This window comes from Erpetoichthys calabaricus, chromosome 11, assembly GCF_900747795.2.
Source record: "Erpetoichthys calabaricus chromosome 11, fErpCal1.3, whole genome shotgun sequence".
NCBI lineage: Eukaryota > Metazoa > Chordata > Cladistia > Polypteriformes > Polypteridae > Erpetoichthys > Erpetoichthys calabaricus.
The window spans coordinates 158,979,403-159,000,575 of NC_041404.2; the positions used below are offsets into that span (position 1 = coordinate 158,979,403).

General features: G+C 39.2%; 1 protein-coding gene across 1 annotated transcript in view; it reads left to right on the forward strand.

The window, feature by feature from the left end:
• Window positions 1-4,739: 4,739 nt before the first annotated feature.
• LOC114661233 (ADP-ribosylation factor-binding protein GGA1-like) overlaps window positions 4,740-21,173 on the forward strand; it is a 52,728-nt gene continuing 36,294 nt past the window's right edge. Inside the window, exons 1-3 of the mRNA XM_028814446.2 lie at window positions 4,740-4,931; window positions 14,178-14,262; window positions 19,009-19,084. Coding sequence (XP_028670279.1) covers window positions 4,871-4,931; window positions 14,178-14,262; window positions 19,009-19,084 — 222 coding nt within the window. The 5' untranslated portion in view covers window positions 4,740-4,870. The remainder of the gene's footprint in view (window positions 4,932-14,177; window positions 14,263-19,008; window positions 19,085-21,173) is intronic.

The following is a 21,173-nucleotide window of genomic DNA, read 5'->3' on the forward strand; positions in this document are numbered from 1 at the left end:
TGCTGGAGCCTATCCCAGAAAGCATTGGGCATAAGGCTGGCATAATCCCTCTACAGAGCACCAGTCCAGTTAGGGTAATACATAAAACATCACAGAGCTAGCAAACATCTTAAATTGTTTCACTATCATGAATTTTGCTTAACGCAGTGGGATCTTTTGTCACCCAAACTTAATTCAATCAAGCATCTTTGGAATATGAATGACCAAATTTTTTAATATTAAAATCCACCACCAGCTAACCTGCGACAACTAGAGCTTAAGTTACCAATCCCATAATTGTAATTTCAACATTCTTTTGAGTCCATACCCTAACAAATTTAGTCTGTCTTGGGGGCAAACAGATAAAGCCAACTCTTTATTGGTTTGGTAGCCACTATCTGCATTAAAATGTTATTTTACATTTACAAAAAAAAATCATTTTCACTCTGTGTACCACTTCACTCCAACAAGCTCATAATCTTATAAATCCTTATGGTGTTTGGCAGAAGTGTCAGATCGAATGATTGCAAAACAGCCCAGAAATGAATTACTGTTAACTAAACTGGTGATCCAGGCAGTGTATGATGTCTTACCAAGTCCAGCAAACCTTCCCACCTGCAGCAAGAGTGAGACACCGATTTGCCCCTTATGCTTAAGAAGGGGGTCGTTAGAAGCAGCAGCCCAAAAGCCCTGGGAGACGGTCACTGTTATTGGTGACATGACCAGATGTTAAAAGCAGTGGCGAGTATTCTTCCTTTCCAACAAGCAGCATCGCCCTCCACAGCAAAAACATCATCTTTGTGAGGGCAGGCAATAAGCCCCATTTACAGTCCAAATCACAGGCAGGCCTACTTCACTCTGCGCAAGACTGGCAGCTAATGGTAGACCTGGGTAAACAACTTAAGTTTCCTGTGCACATTGCAATAACATCGCAACGATCAGACATAGATGTGCTGTCAGAAGCCACAAAACAACTACTAATTATAGAACTCACTGTGCCCTGGGAGGATCGCATAAAGGAGTCATAAGAAAGGAAGTATGCAAAGTACAAGGACCTTGTGGAGCAGTGCCAGAGACAAGGATGATGAGTTTGTTGCCTACCAGTGGAAGTGGGTTGTAGGGGCTTTGCTGGCCACTCACTATGTAGAGAGCCTTTGCTCTGCTAGGCATGACAGGGGTTGAAAAAAAGGAGAGCAATCAGAACCATCACAGAAACCGTAGAAAGAGCCTCTAGATGGCTCTGGATGAAGAAGAGCGATCCATGGATCACAGCTACTGGGACTAATGTCAGGAACTGATCATCCCCTGCTGGGTCGCATGAGTGAGGATGTCTAACCTGAATCACCCAATGACGCCATGATATATTACTGATGATGTGCCCTGGTGCATCCGTAGAATGTACTTAGACATATTGGGATGAAACCAAACATCAAGCACTCTTACAGAAATACCAACTGTTAGGTTCAAACAGTGTTTAAACAGATTGGAGCCAAACATATGTACCATAAATATTTGTATTTTCTGATGTAATGCAATCTCTTGGATGCACAGTAACTACAATATTTGTGCTAAGGCAGTGTTTTTCAACCGCTGGTCTGGCAGAAATTTCCTGCTGGTCCATGAAATAGTTATTGCTGCCTATATGCCGGGACCACATGGAGCAGGACAGTGCTTCCTGGGACGACGAGTATAGGTGGCTGTCCGCCAAGGAGCTATGGAGGGCGCAGCTTCATTATTTTGATGACAGTACATTGTTCTGCGAATGTTGCGTTAGCTTGCCTGTCGACAACACGTACATCTTCTTTGCAAATACTTTATTGTGGTATTTCAGAAATCAATGTTGTAGAATTTTAGTCAGTCAGTCATTCTCCAACCCGCTGTATCCTAACACAGGGTCACTGGGGTCTGCTGGAGCCAATCCCAGCAGTGCACGGCAAGAATAAATCCCTGGGCAGGGCACACACACACACCAAGTACACAATAAGGACAATTTAGAATCGCCAATGCACGTAACCTGCATGTCTTTGAACTGTGGGAGAAAACCAGAGCACCCGGAGGAAACCCACGCAGACACGGGGAGAACATGCAAACTCCACACAGGGAGCGAGCCCAGGTCTCCTTACTGCGAGGCAGCAGTGCTACCGCTGCGCCACCGTGCTGCCCGTTGTAGAATTTTAAACCCTACAAAATAGAAAGAAAAAAAACAAAACCTTTTAACCTTCTTTAAAAGCGATAACAATAGTCAGTGATGACACCGTGATGTAAGCCAAGTGCTTCAAGTTTAAAAGTAACGGTGACAAAGAGATCTGTTGATAATTCGGAATGTGCGACAGAAACCAAAAAAAAAAAGAAAACTTTGTTAGGTATTATGATAAGGATTACTTAAAGTCTGGTTGTTTTCTCCCACCGCCCAAAGGCATGCAGGTTACGTGCATTGGTGATCCTAAATTTTCTCTAGTGTGTGCTTGGTGTGTGTGTATGTCCTGCGGTGGGCTGGCGCCCTGCCCGGGATTTGCTCCTGCCTTGTGCCCTGTGTTGGCTGGGATTGGCTCCAGCAGACCCTCCGTGACCCTATGTTAGGATATAGCGGGTTGGATAATGACTGACTGACTAAAGTCTGGTTTCACTATTGCCATGGCTATTCAATTTTCACTCCAATTTTCTACTAGTCTGCGGTGGGTTGGCGCCCTGCCCAGGATTGGTTCCTGCCTTGTGCCCTGTGTTGGCTGGGATTGGCTCCAGCAGACCCTCCGTGACCCTATGTTAGGATATAGCGGGTTGGATAATGACTGACTGACTAAAGTCTGGTTTCACTATTGCCATGGCTATTCAATTTTCACTCCAATTTTCTACTAGTCTGCGGTGGGTTGGCACCCTGCCCAGGATTGGTTCCTGCCTTGTGCCCTGTGTTGGCTGGGATTGGCTCCAGCAGACCCTCCGTGACCCTATGTTAGGATATAGCGGGTTGGATAATGACTGACTGACTAAAGTCTGGTTTCACTATTGCCATGGCTATTCAATTTTCACTCCAATTTTCTACTAGTCTGCGGTGGGTTGGCACCCTGCCCAGGATTGGTTCCTGCCTTGTGCCCTGTGTTGGCTGGGATTGGCTCCAGCAGACCCTCCGTGACCCTATGTTAGGATATAGCGGGTTGGATAATGACTGACTGACTAAAGTCTGGTTTCACTATTGCCATGGCTATTCAATTTTCACTCCTATTTTCTACTAGTCTGCGGTGGGTTGGCACCCTGCCCAGGATTGGTTCCTGCCTTGTGCCCTGTGTTGGCTGGGATTGGCTCCAGCAGACCCTCCGTGACCCTATGTTAGGATATAGCGGGTTGGATAATGACTGACTGACTAAAGTCTGGTTTCACTATTGCCATGGCTATTCAATTTTCACTCCAATTTTCTACTAGTCTGCGGTGGGTTGGCACCCTGCCCAGGATTGGTTCCTGCCTTGTGCCCTGTGTTGGCTGGGATTGGCTCCAGCAGACCCTCCGTGACCCTATGTTAGGATATAGCGGGTTGGATAATGACTGACTGACTAAAGTCTGGTTTCACTATTGCCATGGCTATTCAATTTTCACTCCAATTTTCTACTAGTCTGTGGTGGGTTGGCACCCTGCCCAGGATTGGTTCCTGCCTTGTGCCCTGTGTTGGCTGGGATTGGCTCCAGCAGACCCTCCGTGACCCTATGTTAGGATATAGCGGGTTGGATAATGACTGACTGACTAAAGTCTGGTTTCACTATTGCCATGGCTATTCAATTTTCACTCCTATTTTCTACTAGTCTGCGGTGGGTTGGCACCCTGCCCAGGATTGGTTCCTGCCTTGTGCCCTGTGTTGGCTGGGATTGGCTCCAGCAGACCCTCCGTGACCCTATGTTAGGATATAGCGGGTTGGATAATGACTGACTGACTAAAGTCTGGTTTCACTATTGCCATGGCTATTCAATTTTCACTCCAATTTTCTACTAGTCTGCGGTGGGTTGGCACCCTGCCCAGGATTGGTTCCTGCCTTGTGCCCTGTGTTGGCTGGGATTGGCTCCAGCAGACCCCTGTGACCCTTTGTTCGGATTCAGCGGGTTGGAAAATGGATAGAATGGATGGATTTTCTACTAGTTATTTGCATGAGAAGCCTTTTTCAGCCATATCACTGATAAAAAAACAAACAGAGAGACCAAATGGACATCAATGTGGTGTTTTTTGTCTCTCGGAAGCAACATCGTGCCTGTCTTAACGTATGGGCACTGGCCAGGGTCCCCAGGACTATAGAGGCCCACGGTGTTTCTGATGCCTATTTAAGTTTCTATTTTACTATCAAAACAGGGGCCCCAGCACATTACTTTGCATGGGTGCCTATGATTCCGTTAAGTGGGACGCTTATCAAGTATTCTTGCAAAGAAGCAACAGCAGATTTTGAAGTAGCTTTATTTAAATTAAATATTGCACTCAAAAACTTTAAGTTCTGTTCTGTTATATTCAGTTTCAACTGTTTTATTAGCATTTTTTATGGCTTGGTTTCTAGTTATTTTAGGGTATTTTTATTTTGCAGTATTATATTTAAAAACGAATACACAAAATACTATGTAATGTTTTTTTTCTGCCTTAGCGATCCCCGAAATAATTCTCCTATTTTCACCGGTCCCCAAGTATAGAAAGTTTGAAAAGCACTACACTAAGGTGTTCAGATCCATAACTAAGTTTTGAAAGATAATAACTAGCTCATGCTCAAAAGCGAAAGCTCCTTGGCGCTAGAGGTCTGCTGCCTCGGCACTTCCCCAACATGAAATCTTGTCACATGCTCCATGAAGCGCTCTCGCTGCGGCCTCGGGGAGTAGCCGGCGCGCTGTCCTGAAAGGTGCAAGCAGACGATTTCTTGGGCCGAGAAATGGAGCTCCAGGACTTGGCGGCCACCGGCGCCATGGGAAACGCTTTGGAATCGTGGCTCAGTAAGTTCAGCTGGAGGCGAAAGGGCGCGCGCAGAGACTGGAAGCTGCCGTCTGGAGCGCGAGGCACGACAAGGCGGAGGAAGTTAGTGGCAGGGGAGAGCCGCAGGCGTTACACGAAAACTTAAATAATAATAAAAAAAAAAAAAGTGAACGAATCGGCAAACCTTTCGGCTTGTCCGTGCGGAGACGACTTCCCGGGTTGATATCGCTTGACTAGGACGGGAGGGAGTTGGACATTTATTTTTGAAGTGATGGAAGTTTTCAGCTCGTTTCGACATGACTGCAAACCGTGCGCGAGTGTCTAAAACTGTACGAAAATGCACTTGTAAAGTGTTGAGCGGGTAACAGAAGTTGGGCAGATTAATTTTTGAAAGTTGTCGCAAAGTGTCTGGCAATGTTCCTTTTAATTGCATTGCCTTGCAGCTGGGTTCTATTAAAGGAAGGATGGATGATGGCCACCCACGAGCGAAGAGTCGCGTGATTGCAGGTCATACGTCGTATCTCTAGAACAGCCACGACTGTCACACAGTAGAGTGGTAACGTAAGTTCGTCACTTCCCCACTTGGTGGCAGTCTGCACATTTTTTTTTTTTTGCGGTGACAGTGCACAAGTAAGGACACGGGTGTCGTGTGTTCCATCAGTCTTAAAAGTTCCAAATACACCTCTTTAATATGACGAGTCGAGTGTCGTTCAATTTGCTTGCACTTTTCAGCTTACAAAATATCTGGCCACTTTGAGCAATGACTGTTTTCACATCATAAAATATACTCTTCTAGTGTCCGTCCTCTCTGACTACTTGAGAAATATGACCGAAAGTATATTTTAATATAAATATGGCGGAAAAGTCTTGTTTCAAGCTCCGGATGTGCTTTGTAATACTTTTACACATGTAGTAACATATGTTATTCTCAGACTGTATAATTCAATTTAGGGTCACCCTGGAGCTCCAAGTAGGTGGTTTTGACTCCAGTGGGCTCCAATATAATCTAATTGTAGACCTCCAAAGCTCTGACAGGTTACACCAGGGGTGGGCAGATTCAGTCCTGGAGGGCCGCAGTGGTTGCAGGTTTTTGTTCCAACCCAGTTGCTTAATTAAAAACCAATCCTTGTCAATTATTTAATTGCATGGCTTGCTAGTGCTTTAACTCTGCCATGCCAGGTCATTCTCATATCCTAGATTTATTTTCCTTTCTAAGGATATCATCCAAATGATTTGAAGTCTAAAACAAATGAGTAATTCTCAGTGCTTCACTTTTTTCTCTTCACTTTCCTTCCAAGTATTTAATTAAACCAAATAGTGCACGATAAATACACACAGGTGTAAATGAAAACAAGCTAAATGGAGAAATGCTGGTCTCTTTTGTCATTTGCATGGTATTGCTAATTAGGAGCAATTAAAAACCAAGAATACAGCTGTTTAAGACTAAAATAAGCAATAAGGGTTCAAAATCTTAACGAGCGACACAACTAAAGTGAAGCTGAAGTGTTACTTGAGCAATAAGGGCTTCTTATTAAGCAATTGGGTTGGAGCAAAAACCTGCAGCCACTGCGGCCCTCCAGGACTGAATCTGCCCACCCCTGGGTTACACTATGGTCAAGATTAGGGTTGTGAGGAGTTGTCTGACTGAAATAATGATGACTGTCCATTAAGTCAGTTCCAGGTACTTAGAGCTCCAGGGCTTCAAACTGCTGAGATAAGTATTTTGGGACATTTAGTCTTGGGGGGTGGGGGAGATATAGAAAATTATTTGTGCCAAAATGAAATTCAATCCAATGTGTTAACTACATTGCAGTGCAATGCAAATACACGTGGTGCATTTAATTTTGCCACAGTTTTATTGTGTTGTAATTAAAAACATATCTACCAAATGATCAATTAGTTTTCACTATCGGCACACAATTTTCCTATCACTTTAAAACACAAAGCGTACTGCATCCATGTCCATAGATCATGTAACATAATTAAAATGTATTACCTTTTGCTTAGTTGCTGCTTCAAGTGTATTCAATCATTCCAAAACTGAATGTGATCAAATGACCAATCTGTGTCAAAAGGTCGTGTAAAGGGCATCAAAAGTTGGGGTACGAGGCATTTGAATCATTAGTGTCTTGATTCAGCGCCAAACATGGGGAATTCATAATGCAGGAGAAGCTGATCTGTCGTCTCATTGAACAGGTGGAATCTGGAGATGTAAATGACATCTTCATTCTCTACTGTGTTGACTGGTTGCTAGAAGGGCCCAGTGTAATAGAAGCAGCAACAGCAGAAGATTTTCTGACTGCTACTGTAACATATCTAGACCACATTCAAGAGCTAATGTCCAGAAGAGGTGCAGTATATAATTATGACAGAAGACATTGGTTATTAAAGTTTGTCTACGTAACTTATTTGAAAGCTGGAGCATTTTCAGTTCTTTATTTTCTTCATCAAATAGGCAGATATCACTTTGTCCTTTTTTTTTTTTCAAGTATTTTGTCATGGTGATATTTTTTTGTGACGTGTGATAGAGATTAGCTTAGACCTTCACGCCACTGTTAATACAGGCAGGCATAAGCACCTGGCATAGGCACACCACAGTTTCAGTAACTTGTGCTGGCTACCTATAATCTGTTTTGCAGACGAGAGTGGCTGTCAGAGAAATAAATCAGAAAAATACTGAACACAAAATACACAAATTGAAATAACATCTCTCAAGTTAAACTGTGATCCTAATCCATAATTGAAATTGTACAGAATGTTTTGCTGTCTGTTTTAAGGATGGACGATGTGCAAAAGAGAGAGTTGCTTATAGTAGGAAAGTTCTAGTGTTCATTGAGCCATCCATTTTCTAAACCCTCTTATCAGGACATCGTCACAAGGCAGCTGGAGCCTATCCCAGTAAGCAATGGGTGCAGGCAGGAACAACCCCTGCATAGGGTGCCTGCCCATCACAGGGTGAACACACACATGTGCCAACTCACCTAACCTGCATATCTTTAGACTCTGGGAGGAAGCCCACATAGACCAAGATGCACACGCAATACAGGGAACACTCAGAATTTGAACCCCAGACTGAAAGGTAGCAGAGCTAACACTGCATCACCATGTTGAGTATTCATTGATTATTATCATATTTAAATTGGTGCTGGCCTTTGAGTAAAAAATACCCTTTATTTGAGACTTATTTTAGTAAAATAGTGCATTTTTTGCGGGGCGCCAGGCCCCTTTGGTTACCTCTATCCATGGTCACCGGGTGCCAGAACCTAGACCAGCAGAATAAGAAGCAAAACAGAAACTGAACGGGGTGACAGTCCATTGCAAAGCCCACTGAAATACATACCCAGACCTGCATGGGAGCAATTTAGAGTAACAAATTAATCTAACCACTCTGCGTCTGGGAATATGTGAGGAAAAGTCGAGTACCCAGAGGGAAACCTATATATACATGAGAAGAACATGTAAACCTCATATGTCCAGCAACTAGTTGCAGCATTTGAACCCATGATGCTAGATCAGAAACAGCAGCAGTAAACACAGCACCATCATGCCATCCTACACATACTGTTGAGTCACTAATATGCTGAAAATCTATGAAGGAGCAACAAAGGAAAAATCAAAGAGGTGCATATGACATCATTTATGTTGATTTTCAGAAGGCTTTTTATAAGGTGCCACTTGAAAAGTTAGTGATCAGACGAAAAGAAATGGAAATTAAGGGTGCAGACTGTAGTTGGGTATAAAATTTGCTCAAACACAGGAAGCAAAAAGTTGTGATAAACATTTTCAGAATTGGGCAGTGTTAAAAGTGGTGTCCCTCTGGGATCAGTGCTGTAGCCTCAGATTTTTTTAATTCAAATAAATGATCAGGACAAAATATATATTTAATAATCTAGTTATGTTTGGAGATGATACCAAACTAGGTGGAAGGGGAAATAATGGAGAATCAGCTAAACTGTTACAGGAGGATTTGGACAGCACACAGGCCTGGGTAGATTTGTGTCTGATGAAAATTAATATAAGTAAATGGAAAGTACTACATGAAGGAAGTAAATATATTAGATTTGAATACACAATGATAGATCTGAAACTTGAAAGTATACCGTACAAGATGGACAGAGGAGTCTTAATGTACTTGTCACTCTCTATATCCAAACAGTCTAGAAAAGAGATAAAGAAGACAAATAGGATGTTAGGTTATATACTGTATCACAATGTGTGATGTACATGGCAAGGGAGGTTATGCTTGAGTTATATAATACACTAGAGGCCCCACCTGGAGTACTGCGTGCAGTTTTGTTCTCAATATTCCAATAAAGACATAGCAGGACTAGAGAAAGTTTAGATAAGAGCAACTGTGCTGACTCCAAGACTGACAGGTATGAAGTATGAGGAGAGACTGCAGGTCCTGAAACTTTTCATTTTAAGGAAACTGAGATTAAGAAGTGATGTGATTGAAGTATATACAATTGTGAAATTAATTAGTATAGTAGATTTCCATATGTTACTTTAAAATTAATTCTTCAAGAACAACATGGGAACACACTTGGAAACTTGTTAAGGAAGATTTTGCACAATGTTAGAAAGTTTTCTTCACAAAAAGAACCATAGACACATGGAATAAATTCTCAAGTAGTGTGGTGGAAAGTAGGACTTTAGGAACCTTTAGTATTTGACTTGATGTTATTTTGGACTATCTAGATAATAATTCATTACATTTATATAGCGCTTTTCTCAGTACTCAAAGCGCTATCCACACAGGGAGGAACCGGGTAGATGAATATCATGGATGAGCTATTTGGGCTGAATGGCCTGTTCTTGCCACAACTTTTCTAAGGTTGTAATACTCTAAAATTATACAGCTGATGCTGACTTGACACCACCTATGTTTTCTGCATTTTTTTTTTCCACTCAATGTGAATGGGGAGGAGTGGTGGCTCTGGGGCTTGAAACACCAGAAGTAACTCTACTCTTTAACCTGCATCTGCAAGCAGGATCTCCAAGTTACAGGGAAAACTTGGGGGTTGGTGGCAAGATTGGCACTCAAGCCACTGTAAAAAAATCTCACACTGTTTTAGTGTGGTGCTGAGGTGTCACTCGTTGCAGTTAGGTTCCAATCCAGGTGGTTCATCATGTGGTGAGTGCGGCAACAGGCTATCAGTGCAACCACTCTCTCTCTCTACTCGATGTGAACAGCCTTACATGCAGATCTCATACAGCTTTATTTAGTCTGAGCTTCTCTGGTCCTCTGTGAAGCACTGAGAGCCACAAAGCTACGACACACATTTTGACCACTTTTGATGGGGCCGGGAGACTGTCCCCCTTTGAAGCATCTTAAAGCAAAGACTCATGATCAACAATCAGGGTTGGGATCTCCATTGATAGATGGGGATAGATTGGCTGTTGCAATATGTTGTGCAAGGGAGTGAGGGAGTGAAATGATAATACTTGCGTGGCAGTTCAAAATGCTGCATGGCACCCATTAAAAAAAAAATCTGTCAGATTTATAAAAGTGAATTTTCTTAAAAGTTGTATACAAACATTTTGGTTCTTCAGTGCAGATATGCAGTGACTGACTTAAAACAGTCCATACTAATAGTCTTAACAGTAGTCTAACAGTCTGTACTAATAGTCTATACATCATATTTCATCATATCACTTTTGAAGTTTAATATGCTTGTCACATCAATGCACATTATAATAACTGCTTGGTGATATGAATTATATGTGTGAGTCGTCATTTAGTTGCTTTGGCTGCATTTCCCTAGTTGATTAAGAGTGTCCTCAAGATGTCTTTATATATAAAAAGCAGTAGTTATTTATTTCACAATTTTTTACAGAATAATTCTGCCCTCATCACGCATTCTGTTTCTTGTAAAATATAAAACTGGGATATACAGGGTGCCTTCAGTTTAGTATCTTTGTTTCTAATGTACGCAATCTGTGCCTCATTTATGCACAGTAATGCACAGTAGGAAGTGCTGCTGATGAAGGAGTTTGGATTATAAATCAGAAAGCTTCTATTTTAGTCCCCATCTCTGACTTACTGTGTGACTCTGAGCAAGTCACTTAACCTGCCTGTGCTCTCACAATAAAATATATGTAAACAATTGTGACATATTTCTGTCATAAGTCTGTACTTGTAAAATGACTTGAGGCTGTGTGCACAATACATATATGTTCTATGCAATGTATGAGATGAGCTGAATTACGTTTCCATTAATTAAAATAAAGTTTCATGATCTTTATGTTGGCTCTGGAGAAGGGCGGTTGGATGATGGATGGATGGATGGATAGTAACAGTGGCTATGTGTGTGAGTGTCCCATCTGGTGTCAGTTCCTGCCTTACTCTGGCTTTTCATGACCTTGAATATCCTGACATCATATTTGATAACCAAATTTTGTTAGACTAATTGTAGCCACCAATCAATTTTCCCAGCAGCACTGAATGTAAAATAGAAACTGATTTTAGGCAGGTGTCCAACTTTCTGAAGGCAAACACTTCGACATACTGGGTTAGTTTAGAGGTACCAAGTAACCTGTCATCTTTAGGAAATGGTTAAGTGGGTGCTGGATCTGCAGAGAAAAACCACACGTAAACACCTCCCACAAGCAGTAATCTGTCTGACAGCAGACCCTAGGTCCCTGAATGGACATATGATGAAACATTGCTAATTACAATGCTGTCCTAATCCACTAACAGTGTGAGAGTCATTAGATCATGATTGTTAGCTATGCATTGCTGAATTTAGTTTGCATTTTGCTGAAGCATCAGAAGAAAAATCATGTAGCAAGTCAAATCTGAATTTAGAAGGTCAGTGATGGTTATATATCCAGGATGAAAATGCATTTCTTTGAATATTTGTGAACGTATGTGCAATTATTGTATTTTTAATATAATTGTATACTTCTATATTTTAGAGTGTGTGGAATATGACCCAGACACAGACAGGCGGACACCATAGGTACAAAACCCAACACACGTTTATTCATATTTACACAGTGAAACCACACACAACCCAGCACTCCCCCAAAGTCCAGGCCTATCAATAATGCCTCTCTTCAGGTCCGCCTCCATTCCTCTCCTCCCGAGCCCTGTCTTTCTTCCTCCCGACTCCAGCCATCGAATGGAGGGAGGCGGCCCCTTTTATATCCACCCGGATGTGCTCCAGGTGCCTCTCAATGACCTCCAGTGCCGGCAGTGCACCCGGAAGCACTCCAGGTGTCCCTGGTGTTCTTCCCCCCAGCACTTCCGGGTTTGGCGGAAGTGTTGCGGGCCAGGGCTCCTCAGGCATCTGGGCACCCCTGGCAGTGACCATGGGCCCCTATAGGGTTGAGCTTCCATGCTTCTTTCCCATGGTTCCCAAAGCCACCAGGGCGGTCGCCCCCTCGTGGTCTGGAGGAGGCGTAATCCCTTCTCCAGTCCTTCCGGGCGTCCCAGCTGGGTTCTGCCCCCAGCCGCTCGCCACAAGTGTTAAACACCTCTTTTTATTTTTTTAAGTTGGTAGAGTATTTATGGTTACTCAAGTTTGAGTTATGCCACTTAATTTGTAAAGTGTGCTTTACTTGAGCAAGACATATCTCTGAATGTTAATGTATTCATTAGTACTTATCATTCACACTCATGTCTGTTAATCTGAAATTAACATTTCAAGAAATAAGTGATTTGCTCGATGTAGGAGCTAGATCAGAAACTATGATATAAAAAAAAAATACGCAAACATTCTTTTTAAACGTTTGAAACGGAAAATTTACACTTCTCACCACTGTTAAAAGAAAGAAAAGCTGAAGTTCATCAACCTTCCCAAATTCACCATTCACTTTGAGACTAGTGACAATGAAAATGTGAATCTTTCAAGAGCTAAGTATGCCCAGTTATGGCTTAAACAAACAGGATGTGCTTTATCATCAGGATTTTGTATCAGCTTCTTAGAAATATTAAGGTGCAGTGAATAAATAAGGTTTTATACCACTAACACAATTTTACAATATAACAGAGGTTGTGTTCTTTTGCAATACAATCTGTTTGAGGGTGGGTGGCATGATATGAAAAGTGATTTTTTTTAAGTATAGCTGAAATATACCCATGCTTTTACTAATTTTGTCTTTGTGATGTAGTGAGAAGTCAAGCAAAATGACACCCTTTATTGGCTAACTAAAAAGAATACAGGCCCCTTCTTCAGGCTAGATGTACATCTTGCCTGAAGAAAGGGCCTGCATTGCCTCAAAAGCTTCCATATTGTAATCTTTTTAGTTAGCCAAATAAAGGTGTCATTTTGCTTGACTTCTCACTACATTCATAATGGCTAATATGGTACAACACCCTAGCACTCCAGTCTTTGTGATGTAAAACATTTTTAAAGCCTAAAGATCTGCATTACTTTTGATGACAGTATTCACAATATATGGATTATTGCAATTGAATTGGGTTTTATTGTGCTAATTGCTGATGTATGTTGATTTTTTTGTGTGTGTGAAAGTTAATTTTAATACACAGAAAATCGTTTTTTAATAATCCAGAATTCATATTCAAGAATATTCTTACATATACAATAAGTCAACCTGTTTGTTTGTTTGTTTTAGAGTTGTAGGGGTTTTTCTGTTCTCTTTTTTTAATGTCCAGAAGAGGGCAGTGTATGACTAGCAGAAATATTTCAATTTGTTCCTTTCTGGCATTTATTACTTGTAAGAAGAGAGGAGTAGTAGTACTTTCAACACTGAATACACTATTATTGAAATTAATTTTTGTCTTTATTTTACAATAACCATTTTGGTTATTTTTTTAGTTTCCCTTTATCTTTCTATTATTTTGAAACACTGGAAAAAATTACCAATAGCTCTTTAATGACAGTAGTAGTGGTATAATTATTCTTATTTATGTTTTAACTCAAAGAATAAGGTTAAGTGACATGTTGCTTTGCTTAGTTGGTATAAAATATGCTGTCTTTTTTTGTATTTTCTTTTGATTCTACAGAGAATTTTAACTTTTTTTTCCCCAAATGTGTCTGAAATGACCTTTCATGGAAACACATATCATGAATGCATCATATATTCTGGTCAAGCTTTTGTTTTAACAGTTAATTCACATGACAATGAGTAATGACTCCTCCATGGTTTGTACCCACTAAGCACACTGTGAACTTTGACAGTGTCCTTTAAAAAGGGAAGTGTTCTGTTGCACAGTAGCAATGTGTTATCAGCATCTCTTATCTAAACTCACAGGATTTCAGCTTAAACAGCATTCAACGTTATGGGTTTTGTATTTTCAGATAAAGCAACTGACCCAACTAACGATGATGAAAACTGGGAAAGCATCAAAGGCTTTTATGAAGAAATCAACAAACAACCAGATGGGTAGGCTTTTAAAATGGTTTGTTTGTATTTTAGTAAAAGTATAGCCCTACTTTTACCAAAAAAATTTTAGGTGGCCCACATTGGCCATTCATTATATTCTGTCATATTTTTATATTGTAAACATATAACTAGCAGTTGGGGGACAACAAATTGAAACGAATGAGGTAAACCATTTATTGTTTTATTTCCTGGGCATTATTATTTTACTCTTAGGTATCTAGTGGCTATAACCTGTAGAGGCAACAGGGGGTTCATTGCAGAAATAAACTGACCAGAGTGCTAGACTACTTCCAAGGCAGATATACTCACTTGCCCCAAGAGTCACCAGTCAGCATCTCCTATATACTGTATTGTTGAGGAGACTAGGGCTTCTGATGAAGATCCAGGCAGATATGGATACAATGTGAAAACTGTGGTAACATTTGAACACAGGCTTATGGAGCTGTCAGGCAGCTCTGCTAACCACTGTGTCAACTCAAACTACATTAATTCTCCTAATATGTTACATATAGCCATTAAAACAGTCAACATCTGTTACTTATAGAAGATGCTGTCCTTCACATGCATTAAGCCATTGCAGATAAACCAAAAAGTATTTGTTCTCCATTTCTTAACGCTTATCACTGTGACAGATTCCTTGTTGCATGTACTAACCACAAAAAAACTAATAGTCCAGAGAAATCATGTATGGACATACAGAGCATTATGTATTTTACATTACTAAATAGCTTTGACTTTCATATTCAAACATTCCAATCAGCTGCCATAGTCTGTATATGACAGCAGTTTTGGTATTCATAGTTCTTTCCTTTGTGTTTTGTGCATCTTTGAATAGAGGCCTTTAGTGAATTCTTTTTTTTATCAAACAAAATTGACTGTCATCTACTGATGTTTTAGCCTTATCCCTTTATTTAGATAATTCTTGACATAGGTCATGCATACAGTTGAGTAGACTGTTTCTTATTGAGTTGAATTTTACTGTGAGATTGTCACATATGATCTGTCCTTCACTTAATACGAATTTTATTTGATAAAAGTGTTTTGCATCCACTGTGGTTCCTTAGGATGCTGTTGCAATGTTTTCTTTAGTAGTCTAACCATTCTCAGTAGATTTCTCTGCCTCTACTTTTACTTTCTTCACTCTCTGCATCAACACATGTAAGCCATCTCTTTTTGCATTAACATAATTGAGAAAAAAAAAACTTAAACTGCCTTGAGCACCTTTTTGTGACAAGAGAGACTTTTTTGACAACTACCAGAGGGTTTTTTTATAGGTCATTATTATTCTATTGCACCAAACTACAGCATTTTTAGTGGCAGCATGTCTACGTCTTTACAGACTATCAGAGACTTCTGGGGTTCTGCTTTTAAACTTGACTATGCTAGTTACATATTTTTCAATAAAGCTGAATGCATGCACTCCTGCAGTTTTTCTGTGTTATTCCCAGGACTCTCTTCAATTTAGTATTATTTGTGGATGGTAGACCATTTTCTTTATTACGGTAGCTAAACTCCTGTATTTTCTAAGACTGACCCATAAAATGTGTATTTATTCACTACTATCGCATGTATTTTTGCTCATAATGTAATGCTTTGTTTCTCTCTAAAACTACAACATCTATGTGACTTAATATTGAACCTCTTGTAAAACTTGACACATTTTATAGAGGCTGGTTTTCATTAAAGTTTATCAGCCAAAACATAGTGTTTCTGACTTTCTCTTAATTTTTCAGCATGGATGTAATATCTGGGGCAGCAATTAAATGCAGATTAATGCACACTGACAGATCCAGCGTTCTGTGTTTTAATCTAAGACAGACATAGAATAATTTTTTTTGGTTTATCAAAACATTTTCAGTACACATCAGTCTTAGATGCCTTTTTCTTTTCTTTTCTTTACTATACCATGTTTTGTCCTTTTTTGTAACTCTTCTTTTACATTAGCTAGGGATAATTAGCTACATGTTTTGTGAAGTACTGAGAGGGTTTTATCCTTTTGAATAAATCTCCATCAGCTTCATTTTTGTTGTGCCAAGCATTCTAAAATACCCTCAGTTTCCTTAGTTACACTATGAATCTCATTTGTGGTGCTGTAAGTCGTTACACAGAGGATTGCAATAATATGGAGCAAACTGACATCTCTTCCACTTAAAGGGGAGACTCTGATGTTTATAAAAATGTCTGAATGACATGCTGAGACAGCTTAGCTATTAGCTAATTTAATACATTGGAGGAACTGATTGGTCTGTCCCTGTTTGTAACTTTTTTTTTTTTTTACATTTTTTTTCATCTTTTTACTATGCAACTCTACAGCTTGTTACTATGTAAATGATCAAAGGAATAATCACTTTCATTGAACTTTCCTTTTTCCTTAAATTGACTCTCAGAAATATTCAACACAATCCTGTTTCCCTGAGTTTGATTTAATCTTGAACACAATGAAAATTCAGTCTCCGCAGTGTATGCTATAACTACACTTTAAATAAATTAATCTCTGATAACTTCTATACTTACAAATATTACAAAAAAAGTGAGCCTGGATGGAAATTGTATTTACAGATAAAATCAAATGTTTGAAAAAAATATTGACAACCACAGCTATGTGTTAATGCCATGGTTTTTCCTTGCTTTCAGTAAAGCTTATGGTGGTATGGTTTCCCTGTTAAATGGCATTGACTTGTGTACATTTCTACAAACTGCTTGCCCGTGTTTAATACTACCTTGCACTTGTATGCACCCATTTTAAAAAATAATTATTTTATATTCTGTAAATGTAAGCATCCATAAATAGATTTTTAAAAAAGTATGAAATTTAATGTCTCATTTTAACATGAACAGTTAATATTGCTTTATAGTATGTTAACATTAGTAATGGCATTCTACTCAAGAGAACAAAGGATGGATTCAGTTCAGTTCAATTTACTCTTTACACATAACCCCAGCTTGCTGTATTTGCTCTCTCTCTGTCTATATATATATATATATATATATATATATATATATATATATATATATATATATATATATATATATATAATATGATATGTGTATATATGTATGAATATCTGTCTGTCTCCTGTACAATTCTACAACCTTTTACTGATTTGGACCGAATTTTACATAGTTGCTCTCTACGACCATATGCACAAGACAGACTACTTTGGAACCCAAAATTTGGACTCTGGGCGTTCCTATGTTTTTTCCCTGTATGCTACAGTTTGCATACCAGTGTCGTCTACTGACTCAGAGCAAGTGAAACATCCGAACAGACTGAAGCCAGACTAGCAGACACAATGACTAGAACTTAATATTGCTTATCCAGGCAATGCCGTGTGCTTCTTCTATCAGCTATAATATAAAAAGGAGTATTTTGTGCATTGTCAGATTTTCGTTGTAATTTAAGTACTATAAATAGTTTGTAGTCCACCTTGAACTAAGAGTCAGACATGACATGGTTACAATCCAACAAGGACTAACCACAATTCTGGAATCCAGTCAGACCAAAAAAGAATAAATTATCGACTCAGCAAAGAAGAAACACTGGTAGACAGGCAATGTGGGTGACAGATGGGACAGCTAAAAATAACAAGAGGGTCACCATTTAAAAACACATAAACCTTTGCTTAACACATTCTATAAATATACCTGGGCAACTCTGGGTTACTTCAGCTAGTTACAAATAAAGGAGAGTCAAAAACAAACAAAAAAAAAAACTCAACAAAAACACAAAAGGGAACAATACTGAACATAAAGACTGCACAGTATATGCATATATTTATACATATATTCATTTATTTACACATCTTTTATATTAATTAGGTTCTTATGTCCTCCATATTATAGAGAAAGGAAATTGTAAATCTAGATTTCAACTCTCCAAGATGTGCCAGCCACCTAGTTCCTCTTTAGGCCCTGTACAGTTCAGCCCAGGATAGGCAAATGTTAACAATACAGCCACAATAAGATGAAGACTTATTGTCAGTTCCATCATTCCCTGCATGCTCTCAGTCCAAGATTGGAAGCATTAGATTGATTAAAATAGCTGTTGCACCAAGTACCACCGCAGGACTCCAGGAAGACAAAGAAAATAGGCAAGATTTACTAATAGCCAGTAAAAGTGATTGCTACAGATATTAAACAAGCCACGCCTGCAGCCTTCAGATTGAATGCTGAAATTATTGGTGGTCTCTCTTATATGGTTAACTAGAGCATCATAAGAGGTTACTGGTCAGGCAGCAAAAGGATTGATGTAAAGAAAACTATGAGCAACGATTAAATGCAGAAAACAATAGAAGCTGTTTTGAGATACATTATTTTTCAAAATACTCTTTTTACAGTACATTTGAGTTTTAGTTAATTTAAAAATCATGAATCTGTTATTTTTGCTTTATAGTTCTGGTTCTTAATTAAAAGCAATAAAATGATCATCTGAAATGGTTTTGTTAACAGTGCTAAAATTAAATTTTTATGCATCTAGATACAGTATAGAATTATAAATGTGAGTTGGACCATTAAACACTGTAGGTTTAATCAACTTTTCCAGTGGTTTTCTATTTTTTTTTGGTATATTTAGGTTAATTTTTGAGTTTTAACATTTATTATATTTTTTAGGCTCCCATTTTCTTGTAAAGCTTGTCTCTTTCAACGCTTTTTTGACATTATATGCTTTGTGAACTTATTAGTGCTTATTAGTCACTATGAATTGATTAAAATATTTTAATTAAAAACATAAATCTTCTGTGTTAGTCCACAGGTTGCTCTGCGACTTTTGGCACACAAAATACAGTCTCCTCAAGAAAAGGAATCGCTTCAAGCATTGACAGTAAGCTCTATCTTTCTTGATTTGTACTGTTTCAGTCAGTCCTCGTAAATGTGAATAAAGAAATTTAATGATTTAAAAGACTGAAGTCAGGAAATGCCAGTATGCTGCTGAATCCTTACAACAGAATATAGTATAATCCCGTTTCTGTTTAGACATGGGCTAAAAGCTGTGTTATAAGGAGGAATACTAATAACAAACCTTTTATACTATGTAAAAAAACATCACACAAAACATTCTTGATAATTTTGGTTGGGGTATGCTAGTCACTATCTCATTTCATATCTGAAAACCTGGAAATTTCTCAGTGTACCATGTCAGAAATTTGTTGAGAGATTTGTGAGATTTGTTTTTTCACACATATCAGGGTGACCTGATATTGTTCTCTGGTATTTTTTACACACAAATCTCTCATTCCAGGTAAGGAGGTAAGGGGATTCTAAAAGGTGGGCAAAATGCTGTAATGAGCAGCAATGTTTGAGTGCTATCTTTGTTTTGTTCATGCATTGCATTGAAAATTTTACATGGCTATTCAAGTTACAAAGATGCATTGAGACATAGCAGGTATGAAATAAAAAACACAAAAGGTGAGCCTGGAAAGAAGATCAAGCATCTAAAAACTTATGCTGCGACATTTAACTCTGTTAGAGGGCTACATGAACTTCAGTTTCTACCTGGCTTGCTCCATACAGTTTCGCCAGTGATGAACCACCACATTCCTTTTGCTATTGAAAATATTAGCATTGAAATGAGTGGTGTTTGGCTGTATGTAGCAGCAAATAGGCTCAGCAGCTTCCTCCTTTGAAACTGCTGTAGAGTAGCTCATTTATGAAGAAATTCAGTCTTTACTGAATAGCAGTATCTGAACACGTTCTTCAACTCATAATAATAATAATAATTCTTTGCATTTATATAGCGCTTTTCTCACTACTCAAAGCACTCAGCAATTGCAGGTTAAGGACCTTCTCCATTCTTTAACATGTGTATAACCCTAAACGTGCTACCTAAAAGAGATGTGCTGAAGTTAATTTTTCTGTCTTATGAAACCACTTAGTTCCAACTTAACCTTGGTATCAACAATAACATCCATCCATCCATCCATTATCCAACCCGCTATTATCCTAACTACAGGGTCACGGGGGTCTGCTGGAGCCAAACCCAGCCAACACAGGGCGCAAGGCAGGAAACAAACCCTGGGCAGGGTGCCAGCCCACCACAATTAACAATAACATTTTTGCATTTGTTAAACCAAGTGAATCTCTGGCCACATCCTGTACTATCTGAAGTACTTGTAGTGAGTAATATGGAATTTTCTAGAGCAAGTTGAGCTAAAACATGCCCTTCAGTTGTTGCACTTTCTGTTGAAGCTTTGTTTTGATTGCTGAGCCTCTTTTAGGTGACCTGCAGGCAATGATAGTTGAAAAAAGCTTGCATAAGACATTGTAATAATAAAGTGGAAGCAAATTTTATTAATTATGATGTATAGAGTCATTTGCTTTCAGCTTGTTCCCAAAACACATAGCCTGATTTTCATAGATAACAATTTTGTTGCTTATGGAATTATGAGTGGCAGGGAGTCATTTACTGTATTCATGTTTGAACTGCTATGGCATTAGACTTCTTCTGCAAGCATCATTGCAAATGATGCTTAATTTGAATATTTATAGGGAAGGAAAAAAGCAGAAATTATCAAATAAAGATAGGAAAAAATAAAGTTAATTACTTAAGCTAGCCAAACAATCTGTGATATTTGATTGTTTTTCATAATTGTTACTTTTTACACAATAATTGCCTAATTGTTTACAGTAAGTTATTCTCTCCTCCTATATATTAGTCACATTCCTTAAACACCCGGATTCGCTTCCCGGGTTCTCCCTGTGTGGAGTTTACATGTTCTCCCCATGTCTGCATGGGTTTCCTCCGGGTACACCGGTTTCCTCCCACAGTCCAAAGACATGCAGGTTAGGTGCATTGGCGATCCTAAAATGTCCTTAGTGTGTGCTTGGTGTGTGTGTGTGTGCGCCATGCGGTAGGCGGGCGCCCTGCCCGGGGTTTGTTTCCTGTCTTGTGGCCTGTGTTGGCTGGGATTGGC